The sequence below is a fragment of the Lipophrys pholis genome (genome assembly GCF_963383615.2).
Source record: "Lipophrys pholis genome assembly, chromosome: 9".
Lineage (NCBI taxonomy): Eukaryota > Metazoa > Chordata > Actinopteri > Blenniiformes > Blenniidae > Lipophrys > Lipophrys pholis.
This window is the reverse complement of record NC_137639.1, coordinates 12,445,465-12,464,544: the sequence shown is the minus strand read 5'-3', so window position 1 is coordinate 12,464,544 and position 19,080 is coordinate 12,445,465. Positions and strand designations below refer to the sequence as shown.

The 19,080-nt window shown below is 42.3% G+C and overlaps 1 protein-coding gene across 1 annotated transcript in view; it reads right to left on the bottom strand.

Moving 5' to 3' along the window:
• Positions 1-19,080, bottom strand: part of cdkal1 (CDK5 regulatory subunit associated protein 1-like 1) — a 259,787-nt gene that overhangs the window by 130,326 nt on the left and 110,381 nt on the right. The window contains exon 8 of the mRNA XM_080470764.1: positions 14,027-14,130. Coding sequence (XP_080326890.1) covers positions 14,027-14,130 — 104 coding nt within the window. The remainder of the gene's footprint in view (positions 1-14,026; positions 14,131-19,080) is intronic.

Genomic DNA, 19,080 nt, shown 5'->3' with positions numbered 1-19,080 from the left:
GTGTAGCCGCAGTGGAACAACTAAAATCCGAGCTAATGAATTATTTCTGCATATCATGAGACAACCTCATCATACTATGGATCATTTAAAATTAATTTACAAATGAAGAATAAATAACTGTGGAGGCAAATAACTCCAGGGCTAATGGCTTCCACTGCTGGCTTCCCCCCCCCCCTATTCATAGGACTAAATGGGAAATAAATGAGTTGCTGATGATATGTGCCTTGTGGAATGAACCGGGGCTTAGCCTTTTCATAAACGGTGTTATTATTTATCCATCTGAATGCAGATAAGAGAGTAGTGGTTCAACATCAGGCAGTAAAACTAAATGAGTAGAGGAGATAGAAGATATCCACAGACACCGAGGCGGCAGGAGAGTGATCCTGTGAGCAGAAGACGAAAGGCAGCCCGACAAAGGCGAAGTGTGATTAAGTCAGGAATAAACAAAAAAAGAAGAAAAGGAAAATCAATGAATCTAAGGGAAACTGAACCAAACTTCACTGGTCAGAAAACGAGAGGTGATCAAAGGAGTATGAAGACGGACTAAAAGCTAAAAGTAACCACCACAATGTGTGAGAAGAAGAAATGAAGTCAAATAAAAAATAAAAAAAGTGAATAACTCAAAAGAAAAAAGAAAAAAAAACAGTTTTCACTCCCAGTTTAAAAGCTTGTTCAACACGATTGTTCCAGTTTTCAAAACCTGAATCAAATAAAGAAATATCTTAACACATTTTGAACCATAATAGGCATATCAGAAGTACAACTGCAGTTTCCCAGGACTTTTCCGTCCGGGCTGTCCGCCCTTCATTACGCTCCCTCTTCTGATTTCTCTTTCTCTTACAGGTAATGAGTTGTGTTGATCACAACACTGACGTGAAGTTCAAGTTAATTACACGTAGTCCAACCAATTAATTGTGATGTGAGCGCTAAGTGGGCATACATGAGAGATGTGTCTGTGGTGGAAGATGGGAGGCCAGCGGCTCGGGGGAAACCGAGCACAGAGATGAATATATGAGTTCACCTTTTGCTGGCATCTCGAGAATAATATAGCGATCACATTTAAATGAATTCTCTTTATACCTGCTGGTGATTCCCCGTTAGTTAATAGACCTTCCGTTGAACTAAGAAATGGGGAAAATAGGTGAGAAAATATGTGTAAATTACGACAGGTTAATTTCTGAAATCCATGAAAATGTAGGTTTCTAGAAATGCTGTGGAATTTTGGAATGTCTTGGTATAAAATGAACTGTGTACATATACCTCGAACTCAATTAACAATCATTAATGCTTACATTACAGTGACATGAGCGGTAGAAACCCATAATGGTGAAACAGATAATCACTTATGAACCATTTTAAAGTTATCAGTGCTGCTTCCTGTTATTTTATTAACCTTCAAAGCTTTTGTCAGTTACAGTTAGCTTCTTTAAATATGATGCGTTATACCCTAATACGTCAACACATACTAGAAAAGATAACATTAGCAACTCTTAGTGGATAGAATGTCTGATATTTCTACCCTCAGTTGGTGGAGACCAAACGCCGAACAAAAACTGGTGCACTTTGGGTGTTAAATGTGTTTAATGGCTGGAAACTTTGCTTGAAATAAATCCTAATATTTCTGTCCATTCAGGCCAAATTTAAGCAACGAGTTTTTATGACAATACCATGTTGTTGCCATTTCTTTTTTTTACACTGGCATGTTAATTTATCAATAAATAACTGTTTCATGGCTGTAAAAAGTAAACAAACTGGTCCTTATTAACTTTTATCGGGATATTTACAGGCAAGCACGTTTGCTCTACCTGCAACTGTGCAAATGAAACTCATTCAATGCAAGGCAGGTGTGTTTATTGCCCTGACAGACACCCTCAAGAAGTAATTATAATGCACTACTATATGCCTCCCATTACCCATCTGCTTTTTCTCATCTTCCTTTCACTCAAACCAAACCACTCGGAAATCCACATGCCAAGAATATGCCACATGGCAAGAAACTTCAATCCCTGCAGGTATCTGGAGGGCTTTTGTTTTGGTGAGGTCGCCCCAAAAAAAAGAAAAACCTTAAAGTGTTCAAACAAGGGACTGTGCAGATTAAACACCCCAATTAATCTCACCTTCTCCAACCTCGCAAGCTCGAGTCTAGACTTCAAAGCCCAAAAACTTGAGCCACTTGTAGCTTGTGTGTGTGTGTGTGTGTGTGTGTGTGTGTGTGTGTGTGTGTGTGTGTGTGTGTGTGTGTGTGTGTGTGTGTGTGTGTGTGTGTGTGTGTGTGTGTGTGTGTGTGTGTGTGTGTGTGTGTGTGTGTGTGTGTGTGTGTGTGTGTGTGTGTGTGTGTGACTCAGTCAAGGGTCATGGAAGGAACACAGTGCTTCTTTGTTTCAGCAGTCCAGGTAAAATTTAAAGGATTCCATTTTTATCTTGGAAAAGCAACTAGGGGGGGAGACACGGTCTGACTTTAAGGCTTTAGAACTAATTCACAAATTGAATGCACATTCCATTATCAGTGACAATCACCCCACATGGCTGGACAATAAATGGGAGGAGAAAATGGGGCCAACAGTAAAAAATATAAGAGTGAGTTAAGCAGAAAAAGTAGCTACGAAGCCCACAAAAGTGCATTTTCAAAGTATAGTGTTTTGTTTTGTGACGCCTTCTCCAACAGGTTTACACACAATAGGGGTCAGAGAGGAAAACTACATGAAAAATCCCCCAAAACAAGTTGGGAGAGAGAGGAAAAAAAAAAAAGGCCAATCGTGAATATTGTTTCATAGAGCAGGAAATCTTGACAAATATTTACAAGGTTACAACAACAAAGAAGAGTGTGTCATTTATTTCTGAGCTTTTGTGACTCGCAGGGGGGGGGGGGGGGGGGTATGTAAACAACGGGAGAAAACACACACACACACACACACACACACACACACACACACACACACACACACACACACACACACACACACACACACACACACACACACACACAGAGTGAGGGAGAACCAAAAAGCCAAATGTGAGTCAGAGGACTTACAGCAGTTAAACATTTTAACAGGCACAAACCGACTCTCTGGGCGTGTGTGAGATACTGCGAGTGGAAAGCCAGGAAGACAATAACAAGGCCAGTGAGCCGAGCACATGGCTCCACATTTAATCCAAGTGTCCTACTGCCACCTATTGACAGACGGTGGAAGTGCTCTCCCCTCCCCCACAGCAGCTAAAGTACAGTAGCACAGGCACCTTCAGGTGAGAGGCAGGAAGAGATAAAAAAAAAAAAGGAGAAGCAGAGACAGATTGGAGGGAGAGGGAGTGTGATGGGAAGAAAATGTGTCATGAATGAGAGGAAGAAGTGAGAAAAGGGAAGAAAGATGTTTTTTGGGGTGGAAATTGAAATTAAATAAAAAAAATCTTTCAGCAGCCAAAAACAACACCTTTAAAAGATGTTATTTCTTCATCTGTTGCTCTGTAGCTCATATTCAGATGTTTATTTCTCAGAGCGCACTTAGTGTGTTTACCTAACATTTCAGCACACTGTAAATACAAGATCTACATAATCACCTTTTTTGAGGTAAAGTAAACTGATGATTGGGATCTAGTTTTTTTTTTACATCAAATTCAATACTATCTGGGTAGTAGATTCCATGAAACATACAATGCAGACATAGAGGTGCAGGGTAAGGAAAGTAGAAGTTAGACTTACAGTCATAAGCAGCAGTAACACCGAGTATACACCCTAATGCATATTGCAGGTTTACTAGAGTTTTTACACGGGATAAAATATTAAAGTGGCACTGAGGTGTGAAACAATATCGCAGACGTGAAGCGGGACTGAGCTCAAGAGTGTTTGTAGGAGGACTGAAAAGGTTTGGAGATAGTGAAGAGGCACGGGGAGAGGAGAGGTGTGGACACAAGTTCACAGAGGACAGAGCAGATGGCGTCTGCTGGACTTACACAATCACACACACACACACACACACACCAGTGTGCACACAGCACACTGGTGACATAATAGCAGCATGCCAGGTGTGCAGTTGGTGGCCTGAAGTCTGGCAGCGACTGTGTGTGTGTGCGAGGGGGGGAGAGAGAGAGAGAGAGGGAGGGAGAGGGAGAGGGAGAGAGAGAGAGAGAGAGAGAGAGAGAGAGGGAGAGGGAGAGGGAGAGGGAGAGGGAGAGGGAGAGGGAGAGGGAGAGGGAGAGGGAGAGAGAGAGAGAGAGAGAGAGAGAGAGAGAGAGAGAGAGAGAGAGAGAGAGAGAGAGAGAGAGAGAGAGAGAGAGAGAGAGAGAGAGAGAGAGAGAGAGAGAGAGAGAGAGAGAGAGCGAGAGCGAGGGGCCCCCTATTCACGGCTCTCCTCTGCCAGCAGCTTGGCACTAAATCACAGGACGAGACGGGACACACGCACGCACTCACAAGCACACGCTCGCACGCATGCACACACAACACCCTGTTTTGTCTTTTTTTTGTCCGGCCCAGGGAGAGAATTAAAGGAGGTCACACAAGAATACGGAGGCGGGGAAGGACCGCGGCAGTCGAGCTGAACTTTGTGGGCAACAGACAAATAGATATTGAACGCAGCGCGAGGGGGTAAGGAGTGGGGAAAGGAGTCTTCCTCACGCACAATCAGTGTCGTGTCTGCATATTGAGCAGGCAACGCGGTGGAACGGAGGAAACTGGGTCTGTGTGGGTCAAAGCTACAATCTCCCCGGCTCTTCTTCTGTAGCATTTATATCTACCTCTGTTCGCAATCACAGTAAGAAAAGCACAGATGGAAATAATAAGTTGAACAATGGCTTCTTTCCATGTCGGTCTGTCAGTGCTCGACGTTGCTGAGCCAGCACACCGCAACGCAAAGTCCCTGAGACTGAAACATGGGAACTTAATGCAGCTATTATTAATTGCACCTGTGTCCCACCAGTCAAATGTGTTTACTGTGATAAAGATCTACTGAATCAGATTACCATGGCCGATTAGAAAGCAACAAACTACTGATTTTTCACTTTGACCGTGCGAGTTCTTTTCCTACTGACAAATGTCCAAACACATTAAAAAAATAAAATAATACCTCCCGTGTTGTGAAAACGAGTAAAGGGCGAGTCGATTTAGCCGACTTTGAATGATTTATACCGCCGTGCTCTCAGCACACTTCTCTGAACACTTCTCATTTCAAATTTGGTTTGCAAATAAAGTCCTTATCTCCTGGAGCAGAAGTGTCAAACACATTTCAGTTCAGAGGCCGAATACGTTGATCTCAATCAGGCCAAACCATTAAAATGACTATAATAGTTAATAAACAACAAGTACAATTTTTTTTTTTTTAGTAGTTTTATTGCAAAGATCAGCATCGGAGTACATCAGGCAGTTTTGGCCAACAGCGGGGTAAATGCACGGCATGTGGGCCAAAAAATCATCCTGCCAGAGTCCAATCCAGCCTGCAGCATGGCCTTGTAAATGTAAAAGTTATAAAAAATTAATAATTTACACCTTTAAATAGGAAGAAAAATTGAGTCATTTGCATTTTTAGTTGCAACAAAATTGAAGATGACAGTAATCTGCACAAGGAGACCTCCTGGAAATGGCAGAACGTTGAAATGCTTCTCTTATTTCTGGGTTTTATGGGCCCCTGAAATAAAAAAAATGTTGCATCTGGTCTGGAGGTTAAAGAAGCAAGCTTGAGCTTGGTTTTGCAGGTTTGAATGCCATTGGCTGAATGCAAATACATAATTTCACCAGGAGAGACAATAAAATACCTTCTTTTTTTTTGTCAACTGTATCTTCGTAAAGTGTTTAATTCCACTCTAATGCTGGTAAAAGCCTGTCACTTCATTGGGCTAATGCGGGATTTAGCCTGGATGACCGCCTCATAGTATGGCTTACCACGACCAATGAGTTAACTTTCACTGCTGCATTACTTCAGGCGCTGCTGCCATCTGTTAAGTTCCAAGTCTCAGGGTTGTATTACGTCACCTACTAGTAAAACCGTGATCCTTCGGGGCCAAATTAGACAAAGTGAAGTCTTCTTTTGCGTCCTGCGAGCCAAAACTTGGACCCCTGGTGGACCAGTTTTGGCCCGCGTGCCATGTGTTTGACAACTCTGCTAGTAGAGGGTCACACTTCCTCGCATAACTGTGCATCGTTTGCATCGCTCCAAGTTGAGTTTAATAAATAAAACTGCACAGCAATAGCAGTGTAAAAGACACACAGGGGCTCGTTAACGCCTCGGCAGCGGTGACATACGTTTGAACTCCGGTGCGTGTGCACGTGTGTGTGACTGAAGTCTGCCTCGAGTTTGCTGGCAGCACAACAGCCAGATTGCAAGAAGAAAAAAAAAAAGAAAAAAAAAGAAAGCTGTTGTTGGGAGTATAAACTATAGTTCTCAGAGTGAGCACATGTGGAGAAACCTCTGTCTGTGTGAAAAATATCAGCGAGTTATCAGCCTGGAAGCGATTCAGAAAATCCATTTTTAGCTTCTCACTAAGAGCTTTCCCAGAGGATAATGAATCCGACTGCCTGCACACACAGGAAATTTGTGTTTGCGCCTGCAAGCTCAGCAGTTTTCCACATGCTCTTTCCAATAGGAGGCACTTTGGTGACTCATCTATGATCAATTTTCTCCTATCAATATTTCAGTCGCTCTGCTCGTGTCCCTTTAGCCCAAGTATATTTTTAATCATATTACCTCCATCTAGCTTACTAAGATAAATAGCAAGTTTACATCACGTACGCCCGCCCGCCTGCACACACATACACACATCTGTTTCCAGTCCAAGTCCAATCCATGGAGGGAAATATGCGATGACGTAAACAGTGCTATATAATGTAGACAATGTAAACCTGTGCTTTTTCCATCATTCGTTGCACTATTTTCCAAACTCAACAGCTTTTCTCCGGGTGCTGTGAGGGATTTCTTTTTTTAAAAATTTCCTCTGTAATACGACCCAAATGTACGCTCTAAACCTGAACCTGACCGCCCAACCTGAGTGACCTCCCTCGCCCGTTGAGCATCATTCCCGGCAAACTTTGGCAGCCTCGTCTGTCCGTGTGTCACGTAGCCGCGGCAACAGAAGTAAACAGGAGCTGACACCTGTCACAGATGTTGGAGCCGGCCAACAAGCCAGACCGCATATCTGTCCGTCTATCTGTCCGAAGTCATCCAGCCAGAGCCAACGACCTAAGCGGTGTCATTTCCACTAATATCCGTGTTCCACAGTGAAGCCAGCAGTTGGGTTGGAGCAAGAAAAGCACAAGGTATCTATTAGTTCGTATATTTCCAATGTATCAAACTTATTAAAAAACAAACAAACAAAAAAAAACAGACCTGATGTTCAAGTAAAAGCCGAATCACACTGTCAGTTCCATGTGAAATTCAATGTGCATTGCAAAGCACTTTTTAGGGTAATCTGGTACATGAAACATTTTTACAGAGGGGAGAAAAGCACCAGCTGGCATTTCTGGGGTGGGGTGGGGTGGGGTGGGGGGGTGATAGTTTCAGTTGTGTGTTTTCATTATGCCAACTCTAGCAAGAGACCAAAATTCAAGCTGTGTCGTGATAGCTGAGGCGCTCGTCACACACTAATGTAGTGTGTCATGTGGGAATGATAGCAGTGTGTCTGTATCTATGAGGCGTCACGTCCTGTTTCAGACGGGGCCGTTTCAAAAACGCTCTCCTGACAGTTTAAAATGACAAGGCGTCAGCCGCAGTGGGGGTTTCAAGGCCACAACAAAAATAGAGCGCTCGCTCTCGCTCTCTCTCTCTCGCCACCTCGCCACACGGCTCTGGCACATCACTCTATCTGGTTGGCTCCTCATCTTTTGTCATGTTTCTTGGGGGCAGTCGCCATGTTTCAAGGAAGAGCCATAAGCAAGCTTCAAACCCTGAAGCATTTCAGTTTATGAATTTGCCTTTAATTTGAGAGGAAACGCCGAATTTCCGAACAAGAAAATCTATTTTAACACAAATGCGAGAAGAAGACGCAATTCTGCTTTAACCCTCGGACTCTTGATTTATGGCAACACCATAAGACACACTGGATCTACATTATTATTGCATTTCAAAGGATTTTGCATGCATCATCAAATAATACCATGACATGGGTCCCACCCCTCCCATCACAGATTTCATTTGAATAAATATAGGTTTACAAAATCAAGTCAAACTCTATTAACCATGTCAGTTATCAAAGCAAATTCTTGTTTCTGTTGTGACAATCCTTCTTGAATATAAGTCTTATAGGAATTGGCAGAGGAAATTTGGCAAAGTTTCTTTACTTTTCACATGGAGTTTAGAACCAGTTCTGTCCCTTTGTACTTCAGCAACCGATACCGCAATGTTCCCAAAGTCAGGATGCATATTTATGAATCAGAGTCGAGTATTTGTATTGAGAGGTTTGTATTGTGCTGCCAGCGTCTTTCCTGGCAGCAGTAAGACCTTTTAAAAGATCATCTTTCCCCAAATCCAATGAGAAACACACTGTTCAGAAGTCCACAGAGAATCTGTGCAATTGTAGGTTTCCTCCAGTCTCTCAGTGATTGGTTATTGATGTGGGTACATGTGAGATACTCTGCAGTCAGGAGGCTGCTCATGAGACGAGCAGTTCTCTGCAGCACTAGAGAAGAAGCCTGTGGTTAAAAAAAAAAAAAGAGAGAGAGAAGTGTCCTGTCGAGTTTGTTTTTACTGGAAGAGAAACTCAGACTTCATAAGATGATGTGACAATGGGGGCATGGAAATTTCCTCCTGATCCGTACTCGATAAAGCAACACAAACTCTCCCCCCCTGTGAAAATACTTAACCTCCTGACATTTCCAAAACATATGCCTGAATGTTACATCATCTGTAACATGTGTCATCTGGAGATGATTCACGAGATAAACCTCAGTTGAGCTGAACATGATAGTGATCAGCCATTTTATATGGGACCAAATTATTTTACAATTAAGTGTTTCCATTTCATATGCTCTTTTCTCTGAGGCAGCTTTAAGAAAAGATGTTTAATGACTTCAGCGTTTATGATTTTGGGGCCTCCAAACCTTGGTATCCATTCATCTTCTAAATCCGCCTTATGTAAGTTTAGGTCAAAGGGATTGAAATCTGGCAACACACAGTCAAGTTCACCTCTTAACTAAACAAGCATGTCTTCAGATAAGGGGGAGCAAACTGGAGTGTTGGAACAAACCCCATAAAAACACCGAAGGAACATGCAAACTCCAGACATGAAAACGCAGCCTGAGCTTTACGTCTGGTCACAAAATCACACGCAATTGCAAAGACCTGATCCCGAGTCCAAAATACAGGAAACAGGACGATGATAGGGAGTGACTATGAAAAACTTCCATGACACAAAAACATCTAAAATACAGAGGAGCAACACAACGAAGACAGAGAGGGGGGTCTAAGGCTCATTAAGACAAAAGTCAACCGCCGCAGTGACGTTGACGTCTTGAAGGAAAGAAGAGGAAAGCAATGTTTATCTCCCATCTTCTAAGATTCACCGCACGGTAAACACAGTCATTGCCGGAGAAATTTTTACGAAATAATTCTGTTCCTGTTTTGGTTTTATCACATGTAAATATACACACTTCCCCACTGACGTGCCCCCCCCCCCCCCCAATCCCCCCCCATCATCAGTCTCCCAGCGTGTGTCTGTCACACGCAGAACTGCGAGTACGAACCGCTGCGCTCTCCACCCATAACCTTGTCATTTCCGATGACATCCCGAAGCCTCCATTACCTGCATGCATTAACAAACCTCTCTGATGTTAAAAATTATACATTCATACATTTGAATAATTCAGATTATTTTAAAAGCCGTGCACTCACACACACATACACTCTCTCTCTCTTTTGAGATGGAATGAGAGCTATTTACCTCAAATCGCATTTGAATAAATCCCATAAATCCTTTCAAAGTTGCCGGAGATAAACCAATCAAATACCCCCCAACGCTGGCTGACTGGCCAATCAAAATTAGTATTCATACTTGCAGCCTATTTTTATTCAAAATACATCAAATAGCAAATCAAATTGCAGTGTATTTGTAAGGCTCAATTTGTTTGAGATAAGAGAAAGCGGCTAATAGAGTGAGAGTGAGCTCGGAAAAGGGGCACAGCCGCCCTGCCATAATGTAATTCAAACTCTAACAAAAATATTTGATGGAGTAAACAGTGTGCCTTTCATTCATAAACGTAGAAGATGATTCCAACATATGGCATGTGACAGACAAAATATACATTAGATGGCCAAAGGCTATGGATGCCAAATGACTTTCAGAGATGAAACCGACTTATCACACATGCCAGCGAGTGTGTGTTTTTTCCTCTGCGAGTGCGAGCGGGTGTGTATGCGTGAGACACAATTACAGTTGAATTGGAGCGATGACAAAACTGTCCCCACAGTAATGTGGCGTTTCAAATGTATACTAACTTTAAAACGGCAAACTTAAGCTTTCGGTTTTGGATCCGTGAGTAGAAAAGAAATATTGGACGAGCAAGTGAAGCCTCGTTTCTCCTTTACTCGTGGCCCATCTTGAGGATGACTTACTCCAACTGTCTCCACATCGTAACAGGCTGTCACGTCCCGCTTCCTTTTTTTTTTTTCTGTTTTCAAAACAACTACTAACTGTCTCTGACACTCATATTTCCTGCGTTGTAACGGATCAGCCCGTCCTCCTCACAAAGCACCAACACACACACACACACACACACACACACACACACACACACACACACACACACACACACACACACACACACACACACACACACACACACACACACACACACACACACACACACACACACACACACACACACACACACACACACACACACACACACACACACACACACACACACACACACACACACACACACACAGAGGCTGGTGGTTCTTCTATTTTCTGTGGCCTTCTCGCTGATACAATGCTTTTCCAAGCCCTTTACCGAAAGCTCAAAACGAAAAGGTTTCTGATCATCATGCAATTACAAAAATTTCCACTCGATGCTGATTGATTTGACACTGTAGCATTTGTTTTATTATACCAATTCAAACATTCACTGCACTAACTCGAACTCCCCTTTGAGCCTCTGATTTCTATCCGGGTGACACAAGGTTTCTTGCAAAGTCGAGATAAGATATTAATTTTGAAAATGATCCGATTCACTGTGCTTCTTGAGCGGGTATTTCATTCGCCTCTGTGCAAGGTGACGCAGCTTCTATGTAAAAGCAAATGTGCATAGTCAGCAGAGTGAAGCACAGAGCCGCTTCTGGTGGAAACATAGGTAGACTGGCAGCGGATCACATCGAGTGCAGAGGTACGGCTATACCTGGTGTAGTTTAGGGATTAAGTGCACTTAGCATTTTATTTCCCTTAGCAATGCTAACAAAAAGAGGCAACCCCTTTCATGGATTACATGCAATCAAAGGCAGCACAAGCCTCGTGCATAACCTGCCATCCACTTCAGTTTTGCTGTTGTTAAATGCTGGAAAACCTCCAAAACTTAACATGGGGGTCCAGCTATGTTGTTTCTATTATCTGGGGCACACATATGTAAAGTATGTCCACGTTTTTGACCTCAGAGAGAAAGTTTAATGAAGCAACACACACATTAATTCAGAGTGTAATTTCATTGGGGAACTGTGGAGATTTACCCGCCGTCACTTCTGCTGAATTATTTTCACAGGAGGTGGTAAAATAGGCAATGAATAACATTTTTTGAAGGGTGCCATTTCAAGGCATTCATTTTGAAAATTAGACTATACTCGTATTCCTTATACTTCAGAACCAGAATCAGAAATTCTTTAATAATCCATGGGGGAATTTATTTTTTATTTTTCTATTACATTTAATACACTGCAATTATTCGACCCTTAGCCCTAATAGTATTGCATTGTAACTTACTTTAGAAATTTCTTTTAGTATACACTCATTACATACAGCTAAAAAATATATGACTTTCGTGCTTTAGTTCTTATGGTCAGCCCTAACCATCGTTTTTAATCCTGCTTTCATAACCACAGCTCATCCTAAAAACTACCATTTGACTCCAACTTTAACCTTTAGTCTGGGGTACATGAAACCTTAGTCTTTCTATTAATGAGACTTTTTCCCACATTTCAGACAACTTCCAATGAAGTCAGAGTTTTAGACCCTGCAATACAGATAAAACACAAAGGCTTTTTCTCACCATACCCACTGCTTACCTCAACATCCCATTAAACATAAAATAGGATTTCATTTTGGCCCTAAAAGCCCACAAATGTGACTTTGACTGCACAACATGGATGATAGTCTTTACGAATCACAACCAAAAGCTATTCTAGTGTATGTTGATTGATCGGTTTGATTGATGTTTCAACAGTCACCCTTAAGTAAAAGTTACATTCATTGTCCTGCAGTTCTAACTCTGCTCAAACAAGTGTAAAGGGCAGGTGTATGTTCACCCCGCACATTACACATGTGTAAAAACATTCATGCACATACCAAGGTTCAAACAGCTGGTGAGTTTGCCCTTGACTGCCCACCCTGTGGCAGTGGCATGGATGCAGCTGTTTAAGAGGGTTGTAGATGGGATTCAGGAAGCCATGCCCTTGTCAAGGGTACATTCGGGGTAGTTTTTTTTATCACCTAAATATACAGTGAAACTTGCTTTAGACCAGTGACACTAATTAAGAGAAAAACAAAGATGAATCAAGTTCTGCTGTTTGTATTGAGATCATTAGTTTGGTGCTATAGATGAGGGGTCCTGGGGGGAAACATCCAGCTGTAACATAACCTTACAACACTATTCTGGCTGATTCTGTTATGAACAAGCGTCAAACCAAGTCGCCTCGTGCTAACTCTACTCTTTAGGTCACCAGCAGCAAGAGGCATGACCAAACTATCATTTTTAGAGTTCGTAAGTTGTGTAACAAAACCACAATCTGTTCTAATCTGTTCTAACGATAGCCTTTATATTATTGGGAGTTTTGAGACTATCAGTGGTGTGATTGTGTGCCAGAGAGGATCGCTGGACAAGTAAGTCCTGAGTGCCACTCAGTGGCACAAAGCAGCGCATTCACAAGTTCTGGTGTCAGCTGACTGTCAAGTGCTTCACTCGAACATTGTTATGAACCATGCGTGTCTAAAGTGGGAGAAGAATCATGTTGGTCATTCTGTAGCTCAACAGAACCAGAAATAGCAGGATCTTCAGATGGGGAAGAGGAGACAATAACCATGTCAGCGTGTGTCCGGAGTTTAGTTCGACACTGTTTTTGGACTGCTCCAAGGCATTCTGAGCATTAACACAAGTAACCTCAACAGTTTTCAATTTAAGCACTAAGGTGAATGGGGATTAAAAACAATTATGATCATTTGGCTCTTTTACGCTTTCTGCATGAGAGAAAACTGATTAAATCTGGATGAAAGCCGTCTTTTGTTTGTGGCTGTGACAACAACTTTCTGTTGCTTCTTAACAGCTATGAAAGACCATATAACACGAGCAGATATTACCCAAAAAAATATTACTCAAAAAACTCATGTCTACCACATGTAGCTTTTTTTTTTTTTTTTAAAAACATATGCAATACTAAGTTATGACAAAATGATCTTGTAAAATCTAATAGCTCCTCATAAGATAGCTGACTACTTGCTATCAATGTGTTGAGTTGCCCTTGACTGACCTGCCTGGGGCTCTAATACAGGCATAGCCTGCTGTGCAGTTGGGGGATTCTGGGAGTGTGCTCTTAAGGAACAGATGCCAGGGCACAACAGCTGTTCCTTTGGCATCGAACCCGAGCCAACTGGCTGGACCCTCTACCCAAGAACAAAAACATCAACATGTGTTACTAAAACCTTCCCCTCCTAATAGGGCGCACGCAGACACGCAACACACCCAGGACTCACACTGTGCATTAAACTCCGCAGACACCGAGAAGTGAATTACAAGGGCACAAAATAATGACGGTAAAACTCATTAAATTTACTTTGCGACAACCAAATCACCAGCTATTAAGAAGATAGAGCAACTTTTGAGCTGCCCATCACTTGAAGTACTCACCCTGGAAGGACTGCCTGGCTCTCTCTGCCAGCTCCTCGACGGGATAGCTGGCCAGGTCTCCTCTGGCGTGCTTCGTCTTGCAGTAGGTGCATGCGTTCAGACACCTAGACACAGAAAAACACGAGAGAGAGAGAGAGAAGATGCAGGGCTTCAGCGCTTTCAATGCAAGAAAGTTGCGATTTTGGGTGTATTGTATTGATAAATGCATTTGTCAGCAGTAATTCACTGTCACACCAGATGTACATTTTAACTTGAAGCGCAGCGCTGAAGAAAGCCTGAGAAAATGGAGAACAGGCTGAGCATACAAAACAAATGAAGAGGCTTTAAAAAGAAAGCTGGGGGTGTTAAGTCTGTCAAAAGAGAAAATGAATCAGACACGGGAGAGTTTCTCGCTTAGTTTGGAGTATTCGGCTGATTTCAAAATGATCACGAATGGCTGTCTCCTCCACCGAGTTCAGGCAGGTCAGTGGCTTCACAAAGAGCAAAGGCATGATTTTAATTGATGCTGAAAAGAAGGAGAATAAACAATACGGCATGAAAAGAAGACCGCCTCACACTAGATATAAACACGTGGCAGAAAGAATTGCTTCGGAAGGGGATTTTTCTTTAACCACCGTTCCTAAATCACTACGATGTCTAAAAACCATTATTAAAAGCATTTCCTGCATTTGGATTTCATTCCTGACCTGTAATTTGTCCTACCAGGTTAAAAGAAGACACTGCTGTGACCTCAGTGATTTCTTTTCTCACACTCCTTCACAGTTTTCTGTGTAAAGACCACGCCGTCAAGTCAGCGTGAGTTGAACACAGAGGCATCTCAGACACAGAACGCTGTATGCCGAGTGTTGTTTCCACTAAAGACCCAAACAAACCCGACTATGACTAATAATGGACCACAGTCCGGCTCCTCATAAAGAAAACAACATGACCGTCTGTTCACACAGCGCTATTAAAGGCGGCTACTGACTACAGACAAAAACATCAAAAGCTCCAGTTCCTCTTTAATACAACTGCCACAAAGTTGAAATTGGTTTGGGATTTATACACTCCAATACAGTGACAAAAACATCTCACTAAACATTAATAACCATCAAATGCTGTGATGCAAGGCAGCGAGAACGAGGCTATGAAATCAGACTGTTGGAGATAACGAGCATAAACCTCGAATCCGGCCGTGACGGCGGCACTGAGAAATAACAGGGATTCCCCGGGAGCTTGACACAAACGGGCCGACATGGCAGAGCTCCAGCTGCAGAAAGGATACAACTGTTGTCAATTTTGCATCGTGTAACTTGGGTCATGTAGATTTCACATTATTCAAGTGGAGCACTTTGCTCAAGAATAGCCATTTTTCTCAATTACCAGCCATAGCATGATGTCTGTCACGTTGACAGATCCTACTCGGCAGTACTGAGACCTTCAGTATATCCTGATTGTTTCTGTGTGTGTGCGGTGAAGTCGGGAAGCGGCTCTGCGAAGAACAGAGCAGCAAGACAAAGGCGTATCAGGAAAAAGTGTAGTGCTGAACGCGTTAACGCAATGACATGCTTAGTTTTAATGAAGATCATCACTTCCCACTTCATTAGGCACACTTGTAAAATCTACTGTTTTTCAATATACCAGTGGTTTATTAGATTGTGCAACACGAACATGTATATCCAATCCAGTGGCTGGTCTATGTGGAACTAAGACCTCCTTAAACCACAACAACCAAACCTTGCTCAAGGACCCACGCTGGTGACCAGTCAGCTGTGGGTTTGGAACTTGGAAACCTCAGATCCCAAGTCCACTTCTCAATCCACTGTCCTACAGCCCAAAAGTATATGGGCTTTTTAAATGCGAGCTGAATTTATTTCCTCTGTTAAAGGTTTTTTGACTCAACAATCGGTTACTTGTTAGAAACCAATAAAAATCCTCGGGGCAGCTTTTCTTGACTTCCTGTTGTAGTTCTTTGGGGGAAAAAAACAAACAAACAGCTACACAGAGACTCCTACCCTGTCACTTAGAGACTCTCTTTCAGTTTTCTACCATAGAAATTGCACATTTCCTTTAATTTATTTAAAAATGTATGTTGTTAGATGTTTGAATTTGAATGAACAATCCCATGTCACTGACCTGATTATATATATATATATATATAGCACTACTGATAGGTTCAAATCAAACAGGCCTTAAACATTTCAGTGAGCTGCTGATGGCTGTTCAAAATTTACAACTTAAGATAAATAATCCACAGAAGACATCATGTGAGTGATTACAGTATTGAAAAGATCAACAAAATACATTCAGCAGTGCACCCATTTTATTAGATTGTGTAAGATCCCACCCATTTTTACTTGGGCAAAAATAACTTGATTCATTTGTAACAGTAGGCAAAAAGACAGTTGGATTTTTATCTTCACAAATCACCAAACCTGGAACAGAGAAGAGAATACAGCTATCAGTCCGTCGACCCATCCATCTCCCCTTCTCAGGGTATTGCTTATCCGAGCTGAGGGCACTAAAGATGGCAGCTAGGTCACAGGGCCTAGCTGTGGCGAAAACACAGACAGATGGGACCCTGCGTGCACATACACACACACTCACGCACAAACACACACATACACCATCACCAGGGGGTCCATCCATCTTAATGTGATCAGGCCCAGCTGAGTGGATCACACCAACATTAATCTCAAGAGACAGTCAGTGGCCGGCTTGGGTGTCTGTCTGTCTGTGTGTGTGTGCCTATTTGCATCAATTGTGTATATGTGTGTGTTCGTGTGCCCGAGTGAGTGTGTTCCTACTGAACATTTGTCCGGTACCACAACAACACATTAGCAGTTTCGACTTCTCCATTAGCCTAGACAGACTGCGACAACTAGTCAGCAACCTCAAAATAGCAGCGACAGAAGGAGAGGAGTAGTGTCACCCTCGCATACGTTCAGCGTGTGTTCAACTTGTGTTGTATGTGATAATAACAAAAAGGCCTTTATTGTATCTTATTCTGAGTCAACATCAACTTAAAGTTGCGGGGTCGTACATTACCTTTGCTATTTATGAAATTCACCTGGGGTGTTATGAACGAAAACAGAAGCACTAACTCCTGTAAGAGAGAAGTGCTCGTAGAATTAAGGAATATCCTTATCAGTCTGAATTCTATCCCTACTTTATATCTGTCCCCTCTCTGTGCTGTTCCGTCGCAGTTAATTAAACCGCAGAGGTAGCTGTTGTACCTGACAACCGTGCAGTTTATCAATGTGTTACAATGGGAAAGGCTACCTCCCCAGTGTGTGCGAGTGTGTCTATGAGTCAAAGACAGAGACTATTGTGCGGCTGCAGCCTTGAAGCGCTAACAAAGAGAGGAAAGCCCAGAGGTTCCTCTATACATTTGTAAAGCTCCCTCAACACACACATGAACACAGTGCAGTTCCCTTCAGAGGGGCTCCCCTGTTCAGCATCTTAAAGACGCCGACTGGGAAAGAGTTGAGCAGGAAAAACGTTTTCTCAATGATAAGCATTTAGCGTCTACACATTAATTACAAAAAAACATTCTACACACAAACAAACTGAGCAGTTGGTGGATTTACATGTGCGTGTGCATGTGCATGTATGTGCGTGTGTATTGTACCAGTTTCAAAATGTAATTATGAAAACAAAGCTTCAACTGTCAGGGCAAATCTGAGCGCTTTTTAAAATTGGAAGGCGAGATTACTCGCTGTACTTATTGTTAAAACTGGGGAGGAAGTGCGGCGGGTATATGAGCAAACACAATCCTAAAAGTGGCATTATGTGACTGAACAATGCCTAAAGCCTTTAAGTTTGCTGCTTGTGTCATCTCAAAGTCAAAGTGGAGGTGGAAAACTGATATGAAGCTCAGGAACAAATGACGCAACACAAAGGGGTAGAGCTCTAATAGGAGGAAGAAAAGAGGGCAATTAGTAATTGTGAAAAAGACTGGCAGTCAAACACAAACACAGACATACACAGAACCTTTGGGGACTTGGAAAGTATTAGATAATGTGGGCGCTTTTATTGAATTATGAACTTTAACATTTTTGTATGACTGATGGTTGCTGCCTCATTTCTATTTTCATCAATCACACCAACAGGACCAACATGCGAGCAAGAGGCTGAGAAGGACTTATTTAGTTATTATTTTAATCTCGTGATTTTTGTGAGGATTTTCAGACGTTCTTCTACACCTGGGTACTTGGGTGAGGCCCACAAAAGCCAAAGAAGAAGATGCAAATTCAACAGAAAGAACCTGTTGCCCAGTCGATATAAAGAGTTAACTTTTTGCATTGCTGATATTGAACAAAGGCAATGTTAACACAGACAAACAATCCACATCCATACACATTGACATCCATCATCACTTTTGAAACACTAATCCACCAACTACGCAGGTCTTTGGACTGTGTGGAAAATCCAGACTGACTCACCAAAACTTTTGCACTTGTGGGGAAGATATGTACAAAAGTAAAAAGTAAAAAAAAAAAAAAAACAGTGCAACAATAATGATGTAACCAAAGCGCAGAATTTATGTTTTCATGTAGATTTAAGTTTGAATATAGTTTTTAAGAATGGATCCTTGATTTGTGACTATTAAGTCAGACTACTGTACAAATCAGCACGTGGTTTTCAGTTCTGACCAATAACTCACAATATAGTTGTTTTACTTTGTGTGTGTGTGTGTGTGTGTGTGTGTGTGTGTGTGTGTGTGTGTGTGTGTGTGTGTGTGTGTGTGTGTGTGTGTGTGTGTGTGTGTGTGTGTGTGTGTGTGTGTGTGTGTGTGTGTGTGTGTGTGTGTGTGTGTGTGTGTGTGTACTTAGGTAACCTCTTTTATCTGACAGTGTGTGGATGACAGTGTGTTCCAGTGCAGCTGGGGGCCTTTTCTCTCTGCTCAATCCAGCCTTTGTGTCTGACCTCTTGAATTCTGTTAGTCAGTCTCATGTTCTCAGTGCTACACACTAAGAGCCCTGTGTATTTTTGTGTGTTAGAAAATGTGTCACATGCCGACCTCAGTTTTCTGCAGCGAGCCCAGAAGCTCGGCTTGTTGTTTTGACTGGGAA